General features: G+C 46.5%; 1 protein-coding gene across 3 annotated transcripts in view; it reads left to right on the top strand.

Annotated features, from left to right (window-relative positions):
- The window catches only part of FGD4 (FYVE, RhoGEF and PH domain containing 4), a 160,303-nt gene that overhangs the window by 46,428 nt on the left and 87,640 nt on the right, over nucleotides 1-26,235 (top strand). Inside the window, exon 1 of one of the 3 annotated variants that reach the window (XM_068278251.1) lies at nucleotides 4,156-4,180. The exons of the other annotated variants lie outside the window; for them this stretch is intronic. Within the exon in view, the coding sequence (XP_068134352.1) occupies nucleotides 4,171-4,180 (10 nt within the window). The 5' untranslated portion in view covers nucleotides 4,156-4,170. Of the gene's footprint in view, nucleotides 1-4,155; nucleotides 4,181-26,235 lie in introns of those variants that run through there. 3 annotated transcript variants of the gene reach the window in all.

Raw genomic sequence — 26,235 nt, forward strand, 5'->3', positions numbered from 1 at the left:
GTCACCTGGCAGCTCTGTGCCCCCTGGAAATGGCCGTTTGTTTCTCTCACAGAGAAAGGAATTGCCTTTTTCCCTCCTTCAGCCTCCTTCTCCTCCTAATTCCTTCTGACAGATGAATGGGACACAATTGTCATGTAGGTCACACAAGCAGCGAGGATTCTGGGAGACGTGACACAATCTGCAGGGGGTACAGCGCTGTGACCGGGGGGACCAGATTCACAACCAGGAAATCTGAGTCGCCACAAAACCAGAGAGAAAAACAACTTTCACAACAAACACTTACTTACTGCAGAATTATCCTGGCATTATCGGTGTCTGGAAGTAACAGACCTGCTGACATCAGCAAGTTTCCATGGTTACATCTGCTAAACTCTCCTACTTACAGTGTAATTTCCTAGTGGTTCTGATTCATACGTAACTATCTGGGTATTCAGTCTGTGCCTGTACTGACAGTAAACTTGCTGCAGTGTGTGCTGATCTCTGCTACCTCCAGTATATACAAGATAAGCTGTTACTCTGTGCCTGCACTGATAGTAAACTAGCTGCAGTGTGTGCTGATCGCAGCTCCCAGTATGTACAGTATAAGCTGTTACTGTGTGCCTGTACTGATAGTAAACTAGCTGCAGCGTGTGCTGATCTCTGTAGCTCCCAGCATGTACAGTATAAGCTGTTACTTTGTGCCTGTAGTGATAGTAAACCAGCTGCAGTGTGTGCTGATCTCTGTTACCTCCAGTTTGTACAGTATAAGCTGTTACTCTGTGCCTGTACTGATAGTAAACTAGCTGCAGTGTGTGCTGACCTCTGCTGCCTCCAGTATGTACAGTATAAGCTATTACTCTGTACCTGTACTGATAGTAAACTAACTGCAGTGTGTGCTGATCTCTGTAGCTCCCAGCATGTACAGTATAAGATGCTACTATGTGCCTGTACTGATAGTAAACCAGCTGCAGCGTGTGCTGTTCTCTGTTACCTCCACTTTGTACAGTATAAGCTGTTATTCTGTGCCTGTGGAACATGACTTAAGCTTAGGCTCTGCCTTGTTGTAGAAATTGTCAGTTTTTATTACATAAGAGAAATCTCAGATCTCACGACTCTTCCTGAATCTTCGGCTGAGAAGTGAAATTCAGACATTTCCCAGTCAGGATTTCATTTACTGAAAGCCGCTGAGAAATTTCAGGTTTTTAGATACTTATTTTTAGTTTGGAAGCTGGTTTGAAGAAGGAAGACACTGAATTGTGAAAGTCGGCTTCAAACATCTAAAGGGAACCTTTAACCCTCCTGACAGTAGTGATCATGTCAGGAGATGTTTCTCCACCTACTGTGAGGTCTCTCCTGACAAATATGCAGCGAGCAGCACTGAGGAAATCACTAATATCAGAGTTACACTCAGTGGCATGGCAATAGGAGATGCAGAGGTTGGGAGCGCACCAGGGCCCGAGGGCCCCTCCCTCAATCGCAGTATTAGCTCTTTATTAGTCCTGTGCTGGTAATAATCACTTCTATAGATGCAGGTAAGGTATGTGTAGTAGAAGGATATAATGGTGGTCCTGGTGTATTGCTCCCATGCTAGGTTAGGGGTTGCTGAGGAAACTTCCTGTCATTCAGAGGGTGAAGTGCAGATCGTTTTATCCTCATCTCTATAGGCCTGTGATGTGGTGACCATGTGACACAGGGCATTCTGTGACCTCCTCTCTATAGGCCTGTGATGGGGTGACCATGTGACACAGGGCATTCTGTGACCTCCTCTCTATAGGCCTGTGATGTGGTGACCATGTGACACAGGGCATTCTGTGACCTCCTCTCTATAGGCCTGTGATGTGGTGACCATGTGACACAGGGCATTCTGTGACCTCCTCTCTATAGGCCTGTGATGTGGTGACCATGTGACACAGGGCATTCTGTGACCTCCTCTCTATAGGCCTGTGATGTGGTGACCATGTGACACAGGGCATTCTGTGACCTCCTCTCTATAGGCCTGTGATGGGGTGACCATGTGACACAGGGCATTCTGTGACCTCCTCTCTATAGGCCTGTGATGTGGTGACCATGTGACACAGGGCATTCTGTGACCTCATCTCTATAGGCCTGTGATGGGGTGACCATGTGACACAGGGCATTCTGTGACCTCCTCTCTATAGGCCTGTGATGTGGTGACCATGTGACACAGGGCATTCTGTGACCTCCTCTCTATAGGCCTGTGATGTGGTGACCATGTGACACAGGGCATTCTGTGACCTCATCTCTATAGGCCTGTGATGGGGTGACCATGTGACACAGGGCATTCTGTGACCTCATCTCTATAGGCCTGTGATGGGGTGACCATGTGACACAGGGCATTCTGTGACCTCATCTCTATAGGCCTGTGATGGGGTGACCATGTGACACAGGGCATTCTGTGACCTCATCTCTATAGGCCTGTGATGGGGTGACCATGTGACACAGGGCATTCTGTGACCTCATATCTATAGGCCTGTGATGGGGTGACCATGTGACACAGGGCATTCTGTGACCTCATCTCTATAGGCCTGTGATGGGGTGACCATGTGACACAGGGCATTCTGTGACCTCATATCTATAGGCCTGTGATGTGGTGACCATGTGACACAGGGCATTCTGTGACCTCATCTCTATAGGCCTGTGATGGGGTGACCATGTGACACAGGGCATTCTGTGACCTCATCTCTATAGGCCTGTGATGGGGTGACCATGTGACACAGGGCATTCTGTGACCTCATCTCTATAGGCCTGTGATGGGGTGACCATGTGACACAGGGCATTCTGTGACCTCATCTCTATAGGCCTGTGATGTGGTGACCATGTGACACAGGGCATTCTGTGACCTCATCTCTATAGGCCTGTGATGGGGTGACCATGTGACACAGGGCATTCTGTGACCAGTGCATCTTCAGGGGAATCTCTGCCTTTTTCCTTCCAGTTATTTGCATTACTTTCAAGAACTGTTTGTTTAATAAAAACATTTATTAGCAGGATTTTTATATCGCTAACACATGGAACGTTATATAAATATCTGGTGCGGCATCTGATGGTTGCTGGTCTCTCCCATGCAGACTCACAGTCACTGATTACTTCCTCCTGCCTCAGTCTGAGCCCGCCCCTGCAGGCACAGTTAAAGGGGAACTGAAGTGAGAGGTATACGGAGGCTGCCATATTTATTTCCTTTTAATCTATACCAGTTGCCTGGCAGCCCTGCTGGTCTATTTCTCTGCAGTAGTATCTGAATAATACCAGAAACGAGCATGCAGCTTGTCTTGTCAGATCTGACTTTAAAGTCTGAAACACCTGATCTGCTGCATGCTTGTTCAGGGGCCATGGCTAATAGTATTAGAGGCAGAGGATCAGCAGCGCTGCCAGGCAACTGGTATTGCTTAAAAGGCAATAAACATGGCAGCCACCATATCCCTCTCACTTCAGTTGTCCTTTAAAGCTTGGAGCCGCGACTGACATCCTACACAAATCGCTCTACCCCTCTCCCCGGACACTGATGTCACTGCATAGGCTGGGGGGGGGGGTTGGAGGAAAAAGTGAGCAGTTACTGTAAGACTTTTTTTTTTGGCTTTTATGCAAAGTTCTTGCAAATTGCATGCATTTTGGAAGGCCCAATCAAATGCATTTTCTTTAGCTTTTGATTCTCCCTGGTGCAGGCTACATATAATTTGCATTAGATTCGCATGCAAGCTGAAGATTCAGCATGCTCTGTAGTGGTTGGAGACCAGCGACAGTGTGTGGGTTGATGAGTGCTCAGTAAACACACTTCTCCTTCCACTTTCAGCAGATCTGATAGTTCCGCATTGACCCCCCCCCCCCCCTTCTCCTGTGAGTGTTGCAGATTGTATACCGGGGTCACTCAGAGGATGCAGGCGGATCCTGGCCATTCTGTGGTCACCCCGCCGCATGCTGTACCTGTTGTAAGTTGGCGAGGGAGCTGGAAGGTAAGGGGCCGGGGGTTGGTAGCGGTGTGGAGGGGAACCTCCGCCCCATGTTGCAACTCTTACATGCTTCCTGTGGTTGCAGAGTGTTTGCACTTCACAGAATATTCAGCATTTCCTATGTGAAGGCTGCTGGTGGACAGCGCTGTGAAGTCTGTTTGTTGTGGGGGAGATGCTGGCAGAGTGCCCTGCGGAGATGTAGGACCCCTGGACACAGCGTCACATGGGGGGGTGTGAGTACTGTCTTATCTGCTTCCAAATAACCATAGCGCCTTGTAGATTCAGGACCTCCATCAGTCCTGCTCTAGCTGTGCTGATGTCTCACCCCACTGGGGGACAATGTACCACTGCTATTAATATTATTACCGTTATTAAATTGTAAGAACTTGCATAGGATCCAATCGCATCTGTTCAGTTTTGTTGCTTTTAGTTCCACTTAACAGAATTTGTTTTGCACAGTGTGGATTGCCTGTTCAGTATGACTCTGCTCTGTGGTCATCATTCTATACAATAATTGTGTTTGAGAAATGAGGTTTTGCTTCAAGCAGCATGTCCCTATTTCTGTACAGTCCCAACACCCCCGCCCCGCCCCCTTCCAGCCTTCTAAATCACTGTATTGGCCAGTCAGTGTGTACTAAGTGGTGTCACTAACCAATGGGTGGCGGGCAATGGCATACCTGCTGGTACCAGATACTGTACCCCAGAAATACACAGAAGTTCAGCTCCTTATGGTCAGTGTCAGAGTGCTGCATAGGAAGGATTTGTCTACATGGAGGTGAATCTCTCTATCTAAAGTCAGGATTGGCTATCACTAAACCCAGCCCCTTTAATTCACTTACCAATCCTAGCTTCCTGTTATTCCCACAAATAATACACATGCTGGTAAGGTTGGATTCATGGGCCAAAACAGCCCCTTACTTTATACTACTAGTTTACAAACAACAATAACAACAACTTGAGCCAACAACCACAGTCCGAAGACCAGTAAACATAAAAGGAGGGACTCTGGAGGTTCCTACACTTAACGCTTGTTCACACTAAGGGCGTTTTTGCTTTTTTTTGCGATGTCAATTTTTAAAATCGCCCTAAAATCGCTTGTGCAATGATTCCTTATGGGACTGTTCATATCTGCGCGTTTTGTCTGCTTTCCACTGACCAAAGCTCTGTCTGTACCATTTTCGGGGCGATTTTGCTACAATGGAAGGTATAGGAAAAGCGCAAAACACTCACAAAATCGATGTATGCGGTGGTTGAGTTAGCACTTTCCTGAATAAATACATTGTATTATTCATTTCCGGGTGAAAGAGTTCTTTTCCTGACTGACGCCAGAAAGTGAAAAAACAGAATCGCTCTGCAAAAGCGCTCAGAAAATCGGTTTATACAAAATCGAAGCGCGCATGGTAACGCTGGGGGAATCGTTCACAAAATCGCAAAACGCTGGCCTCAGCGATTGTGATTTTAGAAGTGATCAAAGCCTTAGAGGGGAATGTTAACAAAGGATCAAACTTCATCCCAATCAGCAGCCGATATCGCCCATGATAGATCTTTACCATTCCTCCAATAGATCATGGCTGATATTGTGTGGAAACCCCTCCCACAGTGTAATGTCATCATGACAAGATCCTGACAGTTTCCTGTGAACCCCATTGCATTGTGGGAATTAACGGCTTTTTCCAACTGCCGAGCAAGCAGCATCTCCCTCTGTGCATAGAACTCCCAGAAACGAACATTCCGTACAGATCACCTGGCTGAACGAAAGATGTCGCCACCAGTGATAAATTTAAGAATGTAAATCAGGGAGAGGAAAGATTTTACAGTGAGCAAACACTGACTTAATAATCTATAAATTAATATTGTAAACAATAAGCAATGTTATGCATTGTGTTATTTTCCACTACAGTTCCTCTTTAAACTGCACAGCCCCACCCTCTGTGGGCGGAGAGCGGCTGCAGCACGAGATCTGGTCACCGCAGGTCACATCCGTGTGTGATGGGAGATGGATATCGGTTTTATATGTTAACAGATACATAATAACCAGCAGATCCATCATCCTGTCACATTATAATCAGATACAGGCGTATCACAGACTCCTTATTCTTAGTTATTTAGATTTGTCATCATCAAGTAATAATCCGTTGAGGGAAAGGGGGGTCTCTCTGCCAATTCCATTACCGTTGCAGCACAAGTAGATTAGGAGGGGTGCTGATAGATTGCTGTCTTTGCCCAGAAAGACACATATATTCAGCATACCCCCCACCCCCTCCTTCCTGAGACTGGTGCACTTGGTACAGAGTAGTTGCAGCTTTTCTAGGCCATTCAGATAAAAGTCCTTTGCTTGGGCCTCAAGCCAGCTCTCAGCAGCCTGTTTGTTCAGAAATGTACTCAGAACGTTGACCCTTCAGGTGATCCTTCAAGTTCAGGAGCGGGTAATAGTCTGACTGTCTGAAGGGTTCAGGTCAGGTGAGAAGGTGGATGGTGGGAAGCAGGAAATTTGGACGCCCAGCAGCTAATGGACGATTTGGGCACCCCGTAGGCACGAATGCAAATATTGGTTATTAGGCGCTCAAAGCAGAAATTTGGGCACGCGATAATTATCATTATCAAAATTACACTGTTATAGTTTTTTTATATATTTTTTTTTGTTTTGTAAAATTAGAACGTTATAGTTTGTTTTGAGCATCATAAGTTTAGGATGGGGGGTTTTAGGGTTAGGTATGAGAAAGGAGGGTTTTAGTGTTGGGGAGGGTTTGAAGTTAGGTGTCTGGAAGGGGGGTTTTAAGGTTAAGCATCAGGGAGGGGGGTGTTAGGTGTCAGGAAGAAGGGTTTTAGGGTTAGAGTCAGGAAGGGAGGTTTTAGGGTTAGGCATCAGAAAGAGGGGATTTAGGGTTAGGTGTCAGGAAGGGGGGTTTTAGGGTTAGACATCAGGAATGGGGGTTTTAGGGTTAGGCGTCAGGAATAGGGGTTTTAGGGTTGGGCATCAGAAAGGGGGGTTTTAGGATTAAGCGTCAGAAAGGGGGGTTTTAGGGTTAAGCATCAGAAAGGCGGGTTTTAGGGTTAGGCATCAGAAAGGGGGGTTAGGGTTAGGCATCAGGAAGGGGAGTTTTAGGGTTAGGAATCAGGAAGGGGGGTTTTAGGGTTAGACATTAGGAATGGGGGTTTTAGGGTTGGGCATCAGAAAGGGGGGTTTTAGGGTTAGGCGTCAGAAAGGGGGGTTTTAGGGTTAGGCGTCAGGAAGAGGGGTTTTAGGGTTAAGCATCAGAAAGGGGAGTTTTAGGGTTAGGCGTCAGAAAGGGGGGTTTTAGGGTTAGACATTAGGAATGGGGGTTTTAGGGTTGGGCATCAGAAAGGGGGGTTTTAGGGTTAGGCGTCAGAAAGGGGGGTTTTAGGGTTAGGCGTCAGGAAGAGGGGTTTTAGGGTTAGGCGTCAGAAAGGGGGGTTTTAGGGTTAGGCGTCAGAAAGGGGGGTTTTAGGGTTAGGCATCAGAAAGGGGGGTTTTAGGGTTAGGCGTCAGGAAGGGGGGTTTTAGGGTTAGGCGTCAGGAAGAGGGGTTTTAGGGTTAGGCGTCAGAAAGGGGGGTTAGGGTTAGGAATCAGGAAGGGGGTTTTAGGGTTAGACATTAGGAATGGGGGTTTTAGGGTTGGGCATCAGAAAGGGGGGTTTTAGGGTTAGGCGTCAGAAAGGGGGGGTTTAGGGTTAGGCGTCAGGAAGAGGGGTTTTAGGGTTAGGCGTCAGAAAGGGGGGTTTTAGGGTTAGGCGTCAGAAAGGGGGGTTTTAGGGTTAGGCGTCAGAAAGGGGGGTTTTAGGGTTAGGCGTCAGGAAGGGGGGTTTTAGGGTTAGGCGTCAGGAAGAGGGGTTTTAGGGTTAGGCGTCAGAAAGGGGGGTTTTAGGGTTAGGCATCAGGAAGGGGGGTTAGGGATAGGTGTGAGGAAGGGAGGATTTAGGGTTAGGCATAAGGAAGGGGAGTTTTGGGGTTAAGCGTCAGGAAGAGGGGTTTTAAGGTTAGGCATCAGGAAGGGGGGTTAGGGATAGGTGTGAGGAAGGGAGGATTTAGGGTTAGGCATCAGGAAGGAGAGTTTTAGGGTTAAGCGTCAGGAAGAGGGGTTTTAAGGTTAGGCATCAGGAAGGGGGGTTACGGTTAGGTGTGAGGAAGGAAGGATTTAGGGTAGGCATCAGGAAGGGGAGTTTTAGGGTTAGGCATCAGGAAGGGGGGTTAGGGTTAGGTGTGAGGAAGGGAGGATTTAGGGTTAGGCATCAGGAAAGGGGGTTAGGGTTAGGCGTCAGAAAGGGGGGTTTTAGGGTTAAGCGTCAGGAAGAGGGGATTTCGGGTTAGGAATCAGGAAGGGGGGTTTTAGGGTTAGGAATCGGGAAGGGGGGTTTTAGGGTTAGAAATCAGGAAGGGGGGTTTTAGGGTTGTAGTAAAATATCGTTAATATACAGTATACCAATATTTTATTACGGAAACGTACACTATTATACAAACGATATCGGTAGATATTAACTATAATATTGGGGAAAACTGCACCCATTTTTCCTTGCGCACCTTTTTCATACACGCGGATGGTGGACTAATTGGAAACCCAGGGTGTTCAATTTGGCAGCCACAGTGGGATGTGTGCGCAGGTGCATCTTCCTGCAAAAAAAGGATATCTTTGGTCAGCTTTACATGGCGTTTCGTCTTGTGTCCTTCAGCTGGCCCAGGAGGTTAGCATAATACTGCTGGTACTAGAGCCCTGAGGTAGGTAGACCACCAACAGAATACCGGCTGCCAGGAGGAACAATAGGACCAAGCTGGAGCTTTCTGGCAAGTTCTATGACTACAGATGAATGATTCTGCCGTGCCTACTGTGAGACATGGCGGAGGCTCCATTATGTATTGGGGCTGAATCTGGGGAGGGGTCTGTTGGGTTTCTGAAGTAAATAATGAGATAGGAAGATCATCTGGAGATCCTGGAGGGAAATTTACTGCCCAGGGTTAGAAAGTTCTTCCTCATTTGTAGCTTGTGGATCCACCGACAGACTAATGACCCAAAACAAAGAGTTTGACGTACCCAGTAATCGCTGAGGACAAAACCTCAGACTACTGCGATTACTACTTATTGAACATCTATGAAACCTGCGGTCCTTAGAAGCCCCCTACAAACAGGACACAGCTGGAGCAGTTTTCTCAGGAAGAGTCTGCCAAACTACCTGCTGGCTGGTCTAGGGTTGCCAGGTGTCCGGTTTTACACCGGACAGTCCGGTTTTTGTGCGCTGTGTCCGGTGCAAAAAGGCATGCTAAACCGGACAATTAAGTTGTCCGGTTTAGAGCCCCCCCCCCCCCCCCCCCCCCGCAGCACAGGAGGAGAACAGCGCAGCAGAGAGAGAGCTGGGAGCAGCGGTGGAGAAGGGGGGCAATCTCCCCCCCCCTTCCCTCACCTTAGGGTGCTCTCTCTCCCCCGCTGTCTCCTCCAGGATGATGTGCAGGCTGGCGAGTGGCTGCAGGCGGAACTTACCTCTGTGTCGCTCCAGCGCCGGAAGTTTGGGTCCCGCAGCCGCTGAGATTCGACTCAAAAAAGATCCGGATCAAAGATCCAAATCATTCATGAGCCGGACAACACTAATCAGTCTGAATAGTGTTGTCCGGCTCATGAATGATTCGAATCTTTGATCCGGATCTTTTTTGAGTCGAATCTCAGCGGCTGCGGGACCCGAACTTCCGGCGCCTGCGACACAGAGGTAAGTTCCGCCCGCAGCCACCCGCCAGCCTGCACATCATATTGGAGGAGACAGCGGGGGAGAGAGAGCACCCTAAGGTGAGGGAAGGGGGGGGAGATTGCCCCCCTTCTCCACCACTGCTCCCAGCTCTCTCTCTGCTGCACTGTTCTCCTCCTGTGGGGGGGGGGGGGCGGGGGGCACCTGGCTACCTAACCTATTCTGGGCACATATAGCCCCTGGCTACCTATTCTGGGCACATATAGCCCCTGGCTACCTATTCTGGGCACATATAGCCCCTGGCTACCTATTCTGGGCACATATACCCCCTGGCTACCTATTCCGGGCACATATAGCCCCTGGCTACCTATTCCGGGCACATATAGCCCCTGGCTACCTATTCTGGGCACATATAGCCCCTGGCTACCTATTCTGGGCACATATAGCCCCTGGCTACCTATTCTGGGCACATATAGCTCCTGGCTACCTATTCTGGGCACATATACCCCCTGGCTACCTATTCTGGGCACATATACCCCCTGGCTACATATACTGGGACATATATACCCATGCCTACGTATACTGGGACATTTACACCCCTGCCTACATATACTGGGACATATATACCCCCTGGCTACATATACTGGGCACATATATCCCTGGCTACATATACTGGGAACACTGGCTGTTTGTCATTATGTGCATTTAGTGGTGAAAAGCTGTCTCTTTTGTGCATTTACTGGTGAAAAGCTGTCTCTTATTATGTGCATTTACTGGTGAAAAGCTGTGTCTTATTATGTGCATTTACAGGTGAAAAGCTGTCTCTTGTGCATTTACTGGGGAAAAGCTGTCTCTTATTATGTGCATTTACTGGCGAAAAGGTGTTTCTTATAATGTGCATTTACTGGTGAAAAGCTGTCTCTTATGTGCAGTTATTGTTGAAAAACTGTCTCTTATGTGCACTGGACCAGTACTACTGGTGAGGACAGTTAGTGACATGGCTATGTACTCTGTAATGTGCTGCAGAAGATGTCAGTGCGATATAAATACTATAAAAATTTTTTTAAAAAAAGCCCATTGCTTAGCCCCACTCTACATAAAAGTGCGCTTCTGACTCCGCCCCTAACTCCACCCCTAACTCCACCCCCTGTCCGGTTTTCTCCATCAGCCGACCTGGCAACCCTAGGCTGGTCCAGAGCTCCACCTGAAAGCAGGTCTCCCATCTTTGACAACTTTATAATGATTTCTCTTTTCACTTTCCAGTTCATCTACAGAGAAGTTCTGCTTCTGTTTTTGTGGAGGGGAACTAAGCTTGTCCATGTGAGATTCATCAGTTTTAGCCTTGTGACTCTTGGACATGTAATGACACAGACAGCCACTAGATGGCGGGAATGTGTATAGAACAGATAGGAAAGGCTTGTTTTGCGACCAGATGATGATCTCAGGTCTTTGGCTGTTCCAGGGTTGCTATAGAAACGGTAAATAGTATCCAAGTAGAGGACCCAGCTGCCTGCTAACTGAGTGTATTAGTAACTTGTGTGTATGACGTCACGTGCCATTTCCCCAATGATCAGTTATGCAATTATATGCATGACCTGTACAGTGTGTATGTACAGTGTGTGTGTGTGTACAGTGGTTAGCACTCTCGCCTTGCAGCGATGGATCCCCGGTTCAAATCCCAGCCAGGGAGTTGCATGGAGTTTGTATGTCCTCCCCATGTCTACGTGGGTTTCCTCTGGACACTCCGGTTTCCTCCCTCATCCCAAACACACACGCACGCACGCACACACACACACACACACACACTGTACACACACACACACACACACACACACACACACACACTGTACACACACACACTGTACATACACACACACACACACACACACACACACACACACACACACACACACACACACACACACACACACACACACACACACACACTGTACACACACACACACACACTGTACACACACACACACACACTGTACACACACACACACACACACACACACCCTCTGTTACAGAAGTAATAGATAGTATGACAGTAGATACAAGACATAGATAGTATGACATGCAGCATCTTACAAGACTAAAGAAAGGGATGAGAACTGTCCCTGTGAGTTTACACCTCCCCCCCCCCCCCCCCCCCCCCCATACATAACAATTAATTTGAAGCATTAAAACCAGGGGCCTATATGGGTAATATAGAGACTATGGCAAACACTGAAATTGCCCCCTTCCCCTCTAAAAACAGCATCCCTTCTCACGTACATGTGTTATGGTTGCCCGTGTTTTTTGGCTCAGGATATTGCTGAAGATACTTTTTTGGAAATAGCTCTTCCTATTCCCTCTCTGTCCTCTTTTCTAACACTAAGCCAAGTGCGCTCTACATACAGAAATTGAATAGCCATGTTTCCCAGATAACCGAATTAATCTGATCTGAGTGATGGGGAGACACAGGAACAGGCATGGCCCCCATGTTGCTGTGGCGACCATGGCACAAGCCATGTCTGAACCCCTCTAGATACGCCTCTGACCAAAACCTGCCAAGGATAGCCACAGTGTCAGAGAGGTGTAAGGCCTGGTTCACATCTGCGTTTCGAGCCAAACTGATCCGTTGAGCGGATCCGGTCTCCACTTCACCGCATCCGGATGGCTCTGTGCACACTGCCAAATGGAAGTGAAAATGGATCTGATCAAAGATTGATTGGATCAATTTTCACTCAGTTTCGCCGGCAAATACATACCTAATGTTTTGTAGCAGCTGGCGGTACAGGCTTCCTCTTCTTCCACTGTCACTATACAGCGTGTCATGTGACTAGTCACATGACGCGGAAGATAACGGAAGCCTCTACCGCCGGCTGCAACAGAACATTAGGTATGTATTTTACCCTCCCTCACCCACCCGCCCGGCTGCTGCACCCTCCCTCACCCACCCGCCTGGCTGCTGCACCTTCCCTCGCCCTCCCGCCGCTCAGGTTCACATCCCCACATCCCCCCCCCATGCCCCTCATGCTGCAGCATTTTTTGGTCCGGATCCGGTCCGCTGCGCAGAACGGTCCAGAAAATTAGGGCCTGAAGCAATTTTTCAATCCGGGACCGGAATGTATCCGTACCAATGGATGCATGTGAACGGTCCAATAGGTTAACATTGGATCCTTTCACATCTGTTCCGTTTGTAAAGTATACGTGCAAAAAACGTATGCAAAAAACGCTAATGTGAACTGGGCCTAAGCTGGGGAGCTAATAAAGCGGTTGAGGGAGGGCCCCTCTGGTCCAGGGGCCCCGGTGCGGTCACTACCTCTGCATTGTCTATTGCTATGCCACTGTATCTGTATGTGCCATCAGTGTATACAGAATATGCAGCAGTCACTGTATGTATGTATGTATGTATAGCGTAGTCCCATCCTGCAGTAAGAGGCATAAGGCTGTCGCTGAGTCTGGGATCTCTGTCCCTCCTGCAGCAGCATCAGTGGAGGTGGGGGGGGGGGGGGGGGGAGGGAGTGTCGCTGACGACGGACAAACTCTTGGCTCGGCCACTTGCTGTCCCCACATTGATATTCTCTGTCACCTTCCAGCCTGTTATCCTGCAAGCTGGGAATAGGGCACCTGCAGGGGAGGACTGGGACCTTTTGGCCTGGGGGGAAAACACAACCTAGAGGCCCTTTTACGGTAGTCCCAGCCCAAAGCCATATCTTCTTTGTGAGCGGACGTATATACGGTAGTGTAAAGCAGCATTACATGCAATTACATAGAGAACCCCCCTGCCCTCAGCAACCCAGGCTTGGGGTAAAAAATAAGTTGCTATTAGCAGTGATCAAAAGCCTGGGTTGGTCTTCAGGTGGCCACACACCATACAATTAAAAGATCCAATTTTTCAACAATTCGATAATTTCGATCAGTTGTCCCCAAAAAATTAGAACTTTTCTTTGTTTTCGATCATTAAATCCGATTCAATTTCCCATTGTTTTTGAATTTCAGACCAACTTTATGAAAAATAGTATTGTCTGTGATGTATTGTCAATTACTTGATGTACGGTTCCAATCAATTTTTTCTGAGTTTTCAATTATGTTATTCATGATTGGGGAAAAATTTAACATAGGTGTGTGTTATATTGGTCAGATTTTTGAAATGTTACAATCAGTCAGATAAATTGATTGCGATTCTTGAATTGAACAGATATTTAAAAAAAAATTGTGTGGTGTGTGGCCACCATTCCACTAGATAGTTGGTTTGCCCCAAATCAAGTCTATAGTGAAAACAAAATGAGGAGTATGGAAGGGATTAGATTGTGAGCTCCTCTGAAAACAGTCAATGACATATCTATGTATTCTGTAATGAGCTGCACAAGAGGTCAGTGCTATATAAATACATAATAATAATATGGTAGGACATTAGGCTATCACTATGGTATTGGTAGGATTAGATTGTGAGCTCCTCTGAGGACAGTCAGTGACATGACTATGTACTCTGTAATGTGCTGCAGAAGAGGTCAGTGCTATATAAATACATAATAATAATATGGTAGGACATTAGCCTATGACTATGGTAGGATTAGATTGTGAGCTCCTCTGAGGACAGTCAGTGACAGGACTATGTACTCTGTAATATGCAGCAGAAGATGTCAGTACTATATAAATACATAATAATAATAATACGCTAGGACATTAGACTATAGGTGGCCATACAGCAGGCGACTTGGCGGCTGATCGACCATCCGATTCGACTAGCTGGGTGCTGGTGGGAGCGGTAAACGCTTGGTGCTGGCGGGGGAGTAAAACACTGGGCTCTGGTGTGGTGGGTGGGAAGGAGGGTTAAAAACTGGGTACTAGCTACAGTGGGTGGAGGGGAACATCAAATAACTGGGTGCTGGCTGGGGAGGGGAGAAAAATGAAACATATATATATATATACACACACATACGCGAGCACGCACGCACGCACGCACACACACACACACTGTGTACAGTACACAAACACACTATACATACAATCTATACACACACATTCACAACATATACACAAACTGTACATACCCACAGAGCACACAAACATATGGTACATGCAATCTATACACAGACACACTGTACATACCCACACAGCACACAAACATACTGTACATGCAATCTATACACACACACTGTACATACCCACACAGCACACAAACATACTGTACATGCAATCTATACACACACACACACACACACACACACACACACACACACACACACTATACATACAATCTATGCAAACACATACACTGTACTTACAAACTACACCCACACACACATACTAGATATAAACACATTACATATGCCCACAAAAACATGCACTGTACAAAGAGTATATACTAAAAAAAAAGTGCATTGTGTACAGAATATACTTACACACTACAAGGCAGGAGACACACATTTTTGCAGTCTGGAGCCCTGCATAGCAAAACTTCCTTTCGGGGGAGGGGGTCTCGATCTGCCAGCGACACCTCCCCAGCTGCATTCAGTCCTGGCTGGGCTCAGAGGGCTGACGTCACGCCTGGCCGGACACTTGACAGCGGCTAAGCAGCTGAAGTGAAGCAAAGGGAAGCCGCTGGTGGTGCTGCCTGGGAGAGTCTGCCTGCTGGCTGTTGCAGGCTCTCTCCAGTCCATGCATGGCGTCCGGCATCTGCACACATGGGCTCAGACAGGCAGACTGAGCAATGCGGTACAGCTAGAAACCTGCACGTTGGCCGAGTGACTGAGCAGCTAGGAGCAGTCACCCAAATGCCACAACATCCGGATTTTTAAAATTGCCTTGCCAGAAACATTTGGGGCACTGTCATGGGCACTCCCTTCCCTGATAATCCGGGGGACCTTGGCAGAGGTTCGGGGGAAGTGCCACGAACCACTTGCCCTAACAACGCTCCTGCTGCAGCCTCTCTACTGACGGGACACAGCAGGGAAGCGAGAGAGGAAAGAAGTCAGCCCTTTCCTCTTTTAGGCATCCACAAAGCGGCCCAAAACACAGAGGCAGGAGGCGGCCCGGGGGGCATCTGCCCCCCATCCCCCCAGGCCAGTCCGCCTATGGGCACCTGTCCCCCCAGGCTCCTCCTGTGCCCCCTCTCTCTCTCCTGTGCCCCCCCTCCTCACCGTGCCCCTCCCCTCCCTCCTGTGTCCCCTCTCCCCTGTGTCTCTTCATTAAGAAATTTGCAGAGCTCAGGCACAATGAGGGGGAGGGCAGAATCCCCCCCAGCGCTCCTCCAATAGGCAAGGGACAGCCTCATCCAATAGGAATGCTGGGGCCAGTTGCCATGGAGATTTCCTCCCTCCCCTCTGGAATGTGGAGAGAAGGCTGGAGGAAATGTGGAGCAGACAGACAGCAAGCTGGATGGGATCTGCAATAGAGGAAGCTGTGGAGACCCCCCAGTGACGGAGATCCCCCCCGGCAGGTGTCACCGGACAGGTAAGATGGCTCATCGCTCGCGGATCAGCACACGGTATCGAGACACCGGGGTGAGGGGGGGTCACCTTTCAGCAAACGATCACCTCTCACCCCAGGGCTGATCCGTGAGGAACCCCATGACCCTCGTCCAGTCACTCAGTTAGTGCAGGTGTGGAGAATAACTAACAAGGCCTCCTGCTGTGTGCATGGCTCAGGCAGGAGGAGGAGATACCTGGGCTCTGCTGAGTCACACATATGCCAGTCTGCACACATGCTGAAGCATCATTGATATGATAGCATGGCGGAGAGATTTGTCTGTTTGTAGCACGTCTATGGTGGGATCCCTGCAGGGCCGAGTCTCACACGAGTCCCCCTGCGCTGTTCTCGGGCGCAGAGATTGCAGATCTCCAGGCTGTGATCTCTTGTCCACTAGCGGCGGTTGTGATCCCGCAGGGAGGTTTTATTAGTGCGCTGCACTTGCGGCATGATATTTCTCGATCGTGGGGGTCGATCCTGCTGCATCGTTTGTGCACTTGAGCACCTATACAAAGTACATCTTTTTCTCTTGATGGAAATCGCAAACGCACTGCAATTGAGCCATATATCCGACAGATCAGATAAAAATTGTGGCGTAATCGATGTCGTGGAAGATGGGAGAAGCTAAACGAAAATGGGAAATGGCCCATGCAGACCAGTCTATGCCCCGCCTTCCCTCACATGTGAACAGTACTAAGCTCCGCCACACAGCCTGCTATTATTACCTTCAGCTGGGCTGCTGAAGCGAGCAGGGCCGGCGCTCAGGGCCGGGCCGAGGCATAGGCCGGAGAGGCTCCAGCCTCAGGGCGCAGTGTAGGAGGGGGCGCAGAATTCATTCAGCTGTCATTCCTAAATGTGTTTGAAGCAGAAAGAAATAAGAAAAGGGGATACATGGCAGTGACTGCAAGCCAGATAACTAGAGATTAAGGTGTTGGGGAGGTTGTGGGCCCATGGGAGCCTGTTAGTCTAATAGCAATCAGTGTGTGACGGCTGGGGTGGCAGGGATGGAGGGGCGCACTTTGGTGTCTCAGCCTTGGTTGCTGGAGGACCTTGTCCCAGCTCTGCCGGCGCTACCATAGAGGCAGAGGAGGCAGCTGCCCCAGGACCCCAGAGCTTGTAGGGGCCCCCAGTGGCTACAAGAGGGAAAAAAAATTCAAATCGGCCTTATAGTTTTTGAGAAAATCGATTTTAAAGTTTCAAAGGAAAAAAAATACACATTTAAAAACCTGCTGACTTTAATGGTTGATAGCAAATCCACCTTAAATGCTAGAAACCCTAAATTTGCAGGATATGTTAAGGAGATCATTAGGAATAAGAGGAAAAAAACATTTTTCAAAAAGACCTTATAGTTTTTGAGAAAATCGATTTTAAAGTTTTGAAGGAAAAAAGTATACTTTTAAATGTGGTAAATGTCACTTTTAGTAGCAAACCTAACGGTAGTGTAATTTTACATGCATCAAACGAAAGCGCAATAAATTTCCCGATGGGGTTTCCAGGGGGTCTATACGCAGCCGCAGCGCTTTGGCCAGGGATCGCTATACAGCCGCAATATGGCTGTATGAAGATCCCTGGCATTTTTTCTATTTTCCTATTTTTTTTTAATGTTTAGAGTGTGGGAATTAAAAAAACAAAAAATTATGTGGTGTCCCCCTCCTGAAACTTTTTAACCCCTTGTCCCCCATGCAGGCTGGGATAGCCAGAATGTGGAGCTCCGACCGATTGGGGCTTCACACCCTGACTATACCAGCTGCAAAAAAGGTCCCCTAATGCCGATTTTTGTTCCGGGGTATATGTTGGGGGGGGGGGGGGCCCAGGTTTATTTTGCCCTGGGGCCCCATTGTTGCTTAAACCGGCCCTGGAAGTGAGAGGGACATGGAGGTTGCCATATCTATTGCCTTTTAAGCACTTCACCCCAAAGGCGTTTTCACCCTAACGGACAAGAGCGATTTTCACCTTTCAGTACTCATCCCTTTCATTTGCCAATAGCTTAATCACTACTAATCACAATGAAATTATCTATATCTTGTTTTTTTCACCACCAATTGGGCTTTTTGGGGTTGATATCTGTTTTCAGTAATTACTTTATTTTCTATGTATTTTAAAGGGAAAAACAAGGACAAAATACACTATTTCTCCAATTTCATCCCCTATAGTTTTAGTATAAACACTGCTACTGTGTATAAATCCCATATCTGTCTATTTTTGCTAGTTATCACAACATTTGAATTATGTCCCTAGTACAAATCACATCGGCAGCAGCACTGTCTGACTTATAAAAATGTCCTGGAGCCATTAAGAGGCTCTAGCAGGACGTTTTTATAAGTCAGATTGTCATTAAGTGGTTAAGCAATACTAGTTGTCTGGCTGTCCTGCTGATCCTCTGCCTCTAATACTTTTAGCCATAGCCCCTGAACAAGCATGCAGCAGATCAGGTGTTTTTGACATTATTGTCAGATCTGACAAGATTAGCTGCATGCTTGTTTCTGGTGTGATTCAAGCAATACTGCAGCCAAATGGATCAGCAGGACTGCCAGGCAACTGGTATTGGAAATAAATATGGCAGCCTCCATATCACTCTCACCTCGGGTTCATAAACAAGTTGCCTGGCTATGCTGCTTATCATCTGCCTCTAAGCCATAGACCCTGAACAAGCATGCAGCAGGTCAGATGTTTCTGACATTATTGTCAGATCTGACAAGATGAGCTGCATGCTTGTTTCTGGTGTTATTCGGACACTACTGCAGCCAAATAGACCAGAAGGGCTGTCAGGCAACAGGAATTGTTTACATGGAAATAAATATGACAGCCTTCTTGTTTTTCTTAATTCAGTTGCCCTTTAAGGCTCTTTTACAGTACATGCAATTTGCTGCAATTTAATTTAGATGTGTAAAGTTCTGCATGCTGCATTTCTTTCTCATTTTCTCCTTGAGTTCCTAGCATGCTGTGACAATCCCATCGGATTGGAATCGCATTGCAATTGACAGTGTAAAAAAAGCCTAAAGAGGCCCATACACAGGTTGATTTCAGCGATCGATTGATTTGATCTATCTGACAGGATGGAAAATCTAGGTCGATCTGCTGCTGGCAGCAGATTGATGGCCCATGGAGTTGCATTGGATCTAATGGTCCAATAATGCATTTAGATTGATTTCCAATAGATTTCATTCTGAAATCTATTGGAAATCTGTCCCCAGTGTGTGGCACACACCAGATAGATTCCTGACAGATTCGACTTGACAGTCATCTGCCAGAAATCTATCTGATGGTCGAATCTGCTGCAAATCTATAAGTGTATGGCCACCTTAAAGGTTATCTGGCATTTGAATGATGGGTCCACGGACTAACTGTACAACATTAGATTGCAAACTCCTTGTGGACAGTGTGTGTATATACAAAGAATCGTATCGTGTAGATTGGTCTTTAGATTAGCAGCAGATAGATCATCAGATAGATTTCTTATCTATCTGATGTGTTTAGGAACATTTTTTACTAGGAACAGATTTCCAATAGATTTCAGTTTGAAATCTATTGAAAATCGATTGGATGGCATTTTTTTGCCATCAGATTTCCATTAGGGCCAATGCAAAATGATAAGCAATCTCAACAGATCGACCTAGATTTTCCAGCATGTCAGATTGATTGAAATCGATCGAAATCGCCCGCAAATCGGTCGATTAGTCAATTGATTTGCAATCGATTTTGATCGATCGATTGGCCAAAAATCGGCTGGGCCCCTTTAAGTGATCAGTCTGTGAGAGGAGCCGCGCTGGTCTGCTGTTTTTATTTAGGGGGAAGCCAATTAACTTACCTGTATGTTTTTGGGATGTGGGAGGAAACCGGAGTGCCCTGAGGAAACCCATGCAGACACAGGGAGAACATACAAACCCCATGCAGATAGTGGCCTAGCTAGAATTCGAACCTTGGACCCAGCGCTGCAAGGTGAGAGCGCTAACCACTACACCACCATGCCCGCTTCTTTCAGTATATACACACACACACACACATTGTCCACAAGAAACTTGCAATCTAATGTTGTACAGTTAGTCCGTGGACCTATCGCTCAGATACCAGATAACCTTCCTGCATATTTTTGGGTTCTCAGAGGACCTACAAACTCCAGGCAGTCCCAGGTGGAAAGTGAGGCCAGTACTGCAGTTTTGCAAGAGCAGATAACACTCTGTATCCGCAGCCAGATCTCATATGGAAGTCACAATGTTTCCCTCGCCTAGTGTAACTGTGCGATCGCCGTCTGCCCAATCCGGAATATTGATCATTTTACCAACAATCGCTGCAGTATAAAGCAAGGTAGCCCCTGATCCATATAGTCGCCGTTCCTGATTATCTATCAATACCTGATATATGTGAGGACCCTTTCCACTTAAAGGGAACCTAAAGTGAGAGTAATATGGAGGCTGCCATATGTATTTCCTGTTAAACAATACCAGTTGCCTGGCTGTCCTGCTGATCTATTTGGCTGCAGCAGTGGCTGAATCACACCAGAAACAATCATGCAGCTAATCCTGTCAGATACGCCTGATCTGAATGCTTGTTCAGGGTCTATGGTTCAGAGTATTAGAGGCAGAGGATCAGCAGGGCTGCCTGGTAACAGGTATTGTCTAAAAGGAAGTAAATATGGCAGCCTCCATATAACTCTCGCTTCAGTTGTCCTTTAACATGCCCAATAACGGTACAATATTTTCCTTAGAGGCAATTATTCGATCAGATGTTTACGATCAAATTGTACAGAAAACCACGCAGTATGTATAGAAAATCGAAGTGAAACGATTCTATGGTCGATTGGACTACAGAACTTTGTTGATGAGAATGTTTGATTGTATGATTGTATCTGAAGAGAGACGGTGCCCTAAATTGTCCTGTTTACGTGAACAATCGATAATTACCTTCCGATTACGTACAAATGATTGCATGATCGCATTTGAGGAAAATAATGTGAAATTCGATTTTCAAGTGAAAATGCCATAGAAAAGAAGTGTTGGGTTTTTTCACGTTTTAGCGTTTTTTTCAGTGTAAAAATTGTTTTCCGCGTTTTCACGCTTTTCGCAAATTTTGGCTGGTAAAATATTGATATTCTATTCGCAGACAACGCGAAAATACAAGCTATTTTCACAAATATTTTCAGGAAATTCAAAATGGCATTTTCGATGCAAAAATGACTGTGGCGAAAATTCACACGCATCGCTGATTATTACGTTGATGGTCACATAAAAGAACAATGTAATAAAAATGCAAAAACGCAGCAAAATGGGGGGGGGGGGGGGAGTTTCTGGAGACCCTCAGATAACTGTCTGTGTCTCTGCGGAGTTCCCCCTGAATATAATCCTATCACGCCTCACCCCCCTGGTATGAGGCCCCGCCTCACAATGTCACAGGACGGCCGGGGGGTTGCCGGGTACAGTAATTAATGCATATTTGCCATTTTTTCTCCATTTCTTCAGATCTGAAAACAATTCCTTGCATTGTGTTTCCTCATCACCGGCCCTGACATCTAATATCTGCAGTGTGACTGTCTGTGTTCCCTCTGCAGCCAATCAGCTGCCCTCGTCACTCATCTGTCCTCCGGCCGCTCTCATCTCATTCTTTACTGAAGCGGAACACAAAGTGACCGGAATACAGAGGCAAACATTACTTACTTCCTTCTGAATATCTTCTGTACTTCTGCTAAAATGGCCTAAAAGGATCTTAAAATAAGGCCTTGGTCACCAATGCAGTATACTTCCACTATTTATTTTACTTACCTTAAAAACACAAGGAGCTTTTTACTGCCTGTACTGATGGTAAACTAGCTGCAGTGTGTACAGTATAAGCTATTAGTTACCCTGTGACTGTACTGATAGTAAACTCGCTGCAACGTGTGCTGATCTCTGCTGCCTCCAGTATGTACAGCATAAGCTGTTACTCTATGCCTCTACTGATAGTAAACTAGCTGCTGCGTTTGCTGATCCCTGCTACCTCCAGTATGTACAGTATAAGCTGTTACTCTGTGCCTGTACTCATAGTAAACTAGCTGTAGCATGTGCAGATCTCTGCAGTATTAGCTTTTACTCTGTGCCTGTACTGATAGTAAACTAGCTGCAGAGTGTGCTGATCTCTGCTACCTCAATTACGTGCTGTATAAGCTGTTACTCTGTGCCTATATGGATAGTAAAAAATTTGCAGTGTGTGCTGATCACTGCTACTTCCAGTATGTGTAGAATAAGCTGTTACTCTGTCTATACTGATAGTAAACCATCTGCAGTGTGGGCTGATCTCTGCTATCTCCAATATGTACAATATAAGCTGGTACGCTGTGTTTGTACTGATAGTAAACAAGCTGCAGTGTGTGCTTATCTTTGCTAATTTCTGTATGTACAGTATAAGCTGTTACTCTGTGCCTGCACTGATAGTAAACTAGCTGTAGCACATGCTAGTCTCTGCTACCTCCAGTATGTACAGCATAATCTGTTACTCTGTGCCTGTACTGATAGTAAACTAGCTGCAGCATGTGCTGATCTCTGCTACCCCCAGTATGTACAGTATAAGCGGTTACTCTGTGCCTGTACAGATAGTAAACTAGCTGCACTGTGTGCTGATCTCTTTTACTCTGTGCCTGTAGTGATAGTAATCTAGTTGCAGTGTGTGCTGATCTCTGATACCTCAATTATGTGCAGTATAAGCTATACTGATAGTAAACCATCTGCAGTGTGGGCTGATCTCTCCTATCTCCAGTATGTACAATATAAGCTGGTACGCTGTGTTTGTACTGATAGCAAACTAGGTGCAGTGTGTGCTGATTTTTCTGCTGCCTCCAGTATGTACAGTATGAGATGTTATGCCTGGTATACACAATGCAATTTTCAGTCAGATTGACGGTCGAATTGAATATTTCCAACAGGTCCGATCTGATTTCCAATCTTTCTGAACGATTTTATATAGAAGTGATCGGAAAATTGATCAGAAGAACAATAAGGAATCCGATCGGACCATGGCGGAAAATTGCATTACTGTGTGCCTGTACGGATTAATAATTTAGCATGTGCTGATCTCTGCAGTATAAGCAGTTACTCTGTGCCTGTACTGATAGTAAGCTAGCTGCAGTGTGTGCTGATCTCTGCTACCTTCATATGTACAGTATAAGCTGTTACTCTGTGCCTGTACTGATAGTAAACTAGCTGCAGTGTGTGCTGATTTCTGCTGCCTCCAGTGTGTACAGTATAAGCTGTTACTCTGTGCCTGTACTGATAGTAAAGTAGCTACAGTGTGTGCTGACCTCTGCTACCTTCATATGTACAGTATAAGCTGTTAGGACTGGTGCACACCAGAGCGGTTCTGGAGCATTTTTTAAAACGCTTGCAGGGGGAAAACCGCTTGGCTAATGAAAGTGAATGGGATGGTGCACACCAGAGCGGCTCGTTTTTTCCACAAACACAAACTCAGGGGCTGCAGCATTTTTTAGATTTCTGAATGTTAAAGTATAGGAAAGTGGAAAACCGCTCTGAAAAACGCAAGATCAGAGCGGTTTTCCAGGTGTTTTTGTCACAGAAGCTGTTCAGTAACAGATTTTACTGTAACAAAAACTGTAATCTGCTACAAAAAAACGCCCCCCAAAAAAAGCTAGGCTGCAGTGTGCGTGCTGATCTTCTCTGCTACCTCCAGTATGTACAGCATAAGCTGTTACTCTGTGCCTATACTGATAGTAAACTAGCTGCACTGTGTGCTGATCTCTGCTGCCTCCAGTATGTACAGCATAAGCTGTTACTCTGTGCCTATACTGATAGTAAACTAGCTGCACTGTGTGCTGATCTCTGCTGCCTCCAGTATGTACAGCATAAGCTGTTACTCTGTGCCTATACTGATAGTAAACTAGCTGCACTGTGTGCTGATCTCTGCTACCGCCAGTATGTACAGCATAAGCTGTTACTCTGTGCCTGTACTGATAGTAAACTAGCTGCACTGTGTGCTGATCTCTTTTACTCTGTGCCTGTAGTGATAGTAATCTAGTTGCAGTGTGTGCTGATCTCTGATACCTCAATTATGTGCAGTATAAGCTGTTACTCTAAGCCTATACTGATAGTAAACCATCTGCAGTGTGGGCTGATCTCTCCTATCTCCAGTATGTACAATATAAGCTGGTACGCTGTGTTTGTACTGATAGTAAACAAGCTGCAGTGTGTGCTTATCTTTGCTACTTTCCATATGTACAATATAAGCTGTTACTCTGTGCCTGTACTGATAGTAAACTAGCTGTAGCATATGCTAGTCTCTGCTACCTCTAGTATTTACAGTATATGCTGTTACTCTGTGCCTGTACTGATGGTAACCTAGCTACTGTGTGTGCTGACCTGTGCTGACCTCGGCTACCTCCAGTATGTACAGTATAAGCAGTTACTCTGTGCCTACACTGATAGTAAACTAGCTGCACTGTGTGCTGATCTCTGCTGCCTCCAGTATGTACAGTATGAGATGTTATGCCTGATATACACAATGCAATTTTCGGTCAGATTGACGGTCGAATTGATTATTTCCAACAGGTCTGATTTTCAATCTTTTTCTGATCGATTTTGTATAGAAGTGATCGGAAAATCGATCAGAAAAACTATTAGAAATCAGATCGGACCATGGCGGAAAACTGCATTACTTTGTGCCTATACAGATTAATAAATTAGCATGTGCTGATCTCTGCAGTATAAGCAGTTACTCTATGCCTATACTGATAGTAAACTAGCTGCTGCTTGTGCTGATCTCTGCTGCCCCCAGTATGTACAGTTTAAGCTGTTATTCTGTGCCTTTACTGATAGTAAACTAGCTGCAGTGTCTGCTGATCTCTGCTACCTCCAGTATGTACAGTATAATCTGTTAACTCTGTGCCTATACTGATAGTACACTAGCTGCAGTGTGTGCTGATCTCTGCTGCCTCCAGCATGTACTGTGTAAGCTGTTACTCTGTGCATGCACTGATAGTAAACTAGCTACAGTGTGTACTGATCTCTGCTGCCTCCAGTATGTACAGCATAAGCTGTTACTCTGTGCCTGTACTGATAGTAAACTAGCTGCAATGCGTGCTGACCTCTGTTACCTCCAGTATGTATAGTATACGCTGTTACTCTGTGCCTATACTGATAGCATACTAGCTGCAGTGTGCTGATCTCTGCTACCTCCATATGTACAGTATAAGCTGTTACTCTGTGCATGTACTGATAGTAAACTAGCTGCTGCGTGTGCTGATCTCTGCTACCTCCAGTATGTACAGCATAAGCTGTTACTCTGTGCCTCCACTGATAGTAATCTAGCTGCAGTGTGTGCTGATCTCTGCTGCCTCCAGTATGTACAGCATAAGCTGTTACTCTGTGCCTGTACTGATAGTAAACTAGCTGCAACGTGTGCTGATTTCTGCTACCTCCAGTATGTACAGTATAAGCTATTACTCTGTGCCTGTACTGGTAGTACACTAGCTGCAGCATGCGCTGATCTCTTCTACCTCCAGTATGTACAGTATAAGCTGTTACTCTGTGCCTGTACTGATAGTAAACTAGCTGCAGCATGCGCTGATCTCTTCTACCTCCAGTATGTACAGTATAAGCTGTTACTCTGTGCCTGTACTGATAGTAAACTAGCTGCAGCATGCGCTGATCTCTGCTACCTCCAGTATGTACAGCATAAGCTGTTACTCTGTGCTTGCACTGACATATAATTAGCACAGGTGCTCACAGATGGATTGGATTGGTGGGATGTCGAGGCAGTCTTTACCCCCGGGGAGTTCTCTATGACGGCGACTCCAGGAACCTCAGGGTTATTTTTGGTGGTTGCACAACAGACATCATGTGATTTTTGTTTTAGGAATAGGATGTGATATGAGCAGAGAGGAGACAGGCGTGGAGAGGCAGATGAAATCCGACCACTGCTCATCTCAGTAAATAAAGACTTTTAGCGACTGCAAATCCCAGAGATTTCTGTACAGATAGACGTTGGCCGGATCGGTGACTGATTCTCCCACACAAGGCTGATCTCATGGACACGATCCGCCATCTGACATCGGTAAGTCTCTGGCCCTAAATACCCCACCGGTCACAGTGCGGGTGACAGTGTGCATACTGCTGTCTATGCAGCTATCCTGCACTGTGCACTGCGGAGGGGGAGGACA

Source organism: Hyperolius riggenbachi, chromosome 3 (genome assembly GCF_040937935.1).
Source record: "Hyperolius riggenbachi isolate aHypRig1 chromosome 3, aHypRig1.pri, whole genome shotgun sequence".
NCBI classification, from domain to species: Eukaryota; Metazoa; Chordata; class Amphibia; order Anura; family Hyperoliidae; genus Hyperolius; species Hyperolius riggenbachi.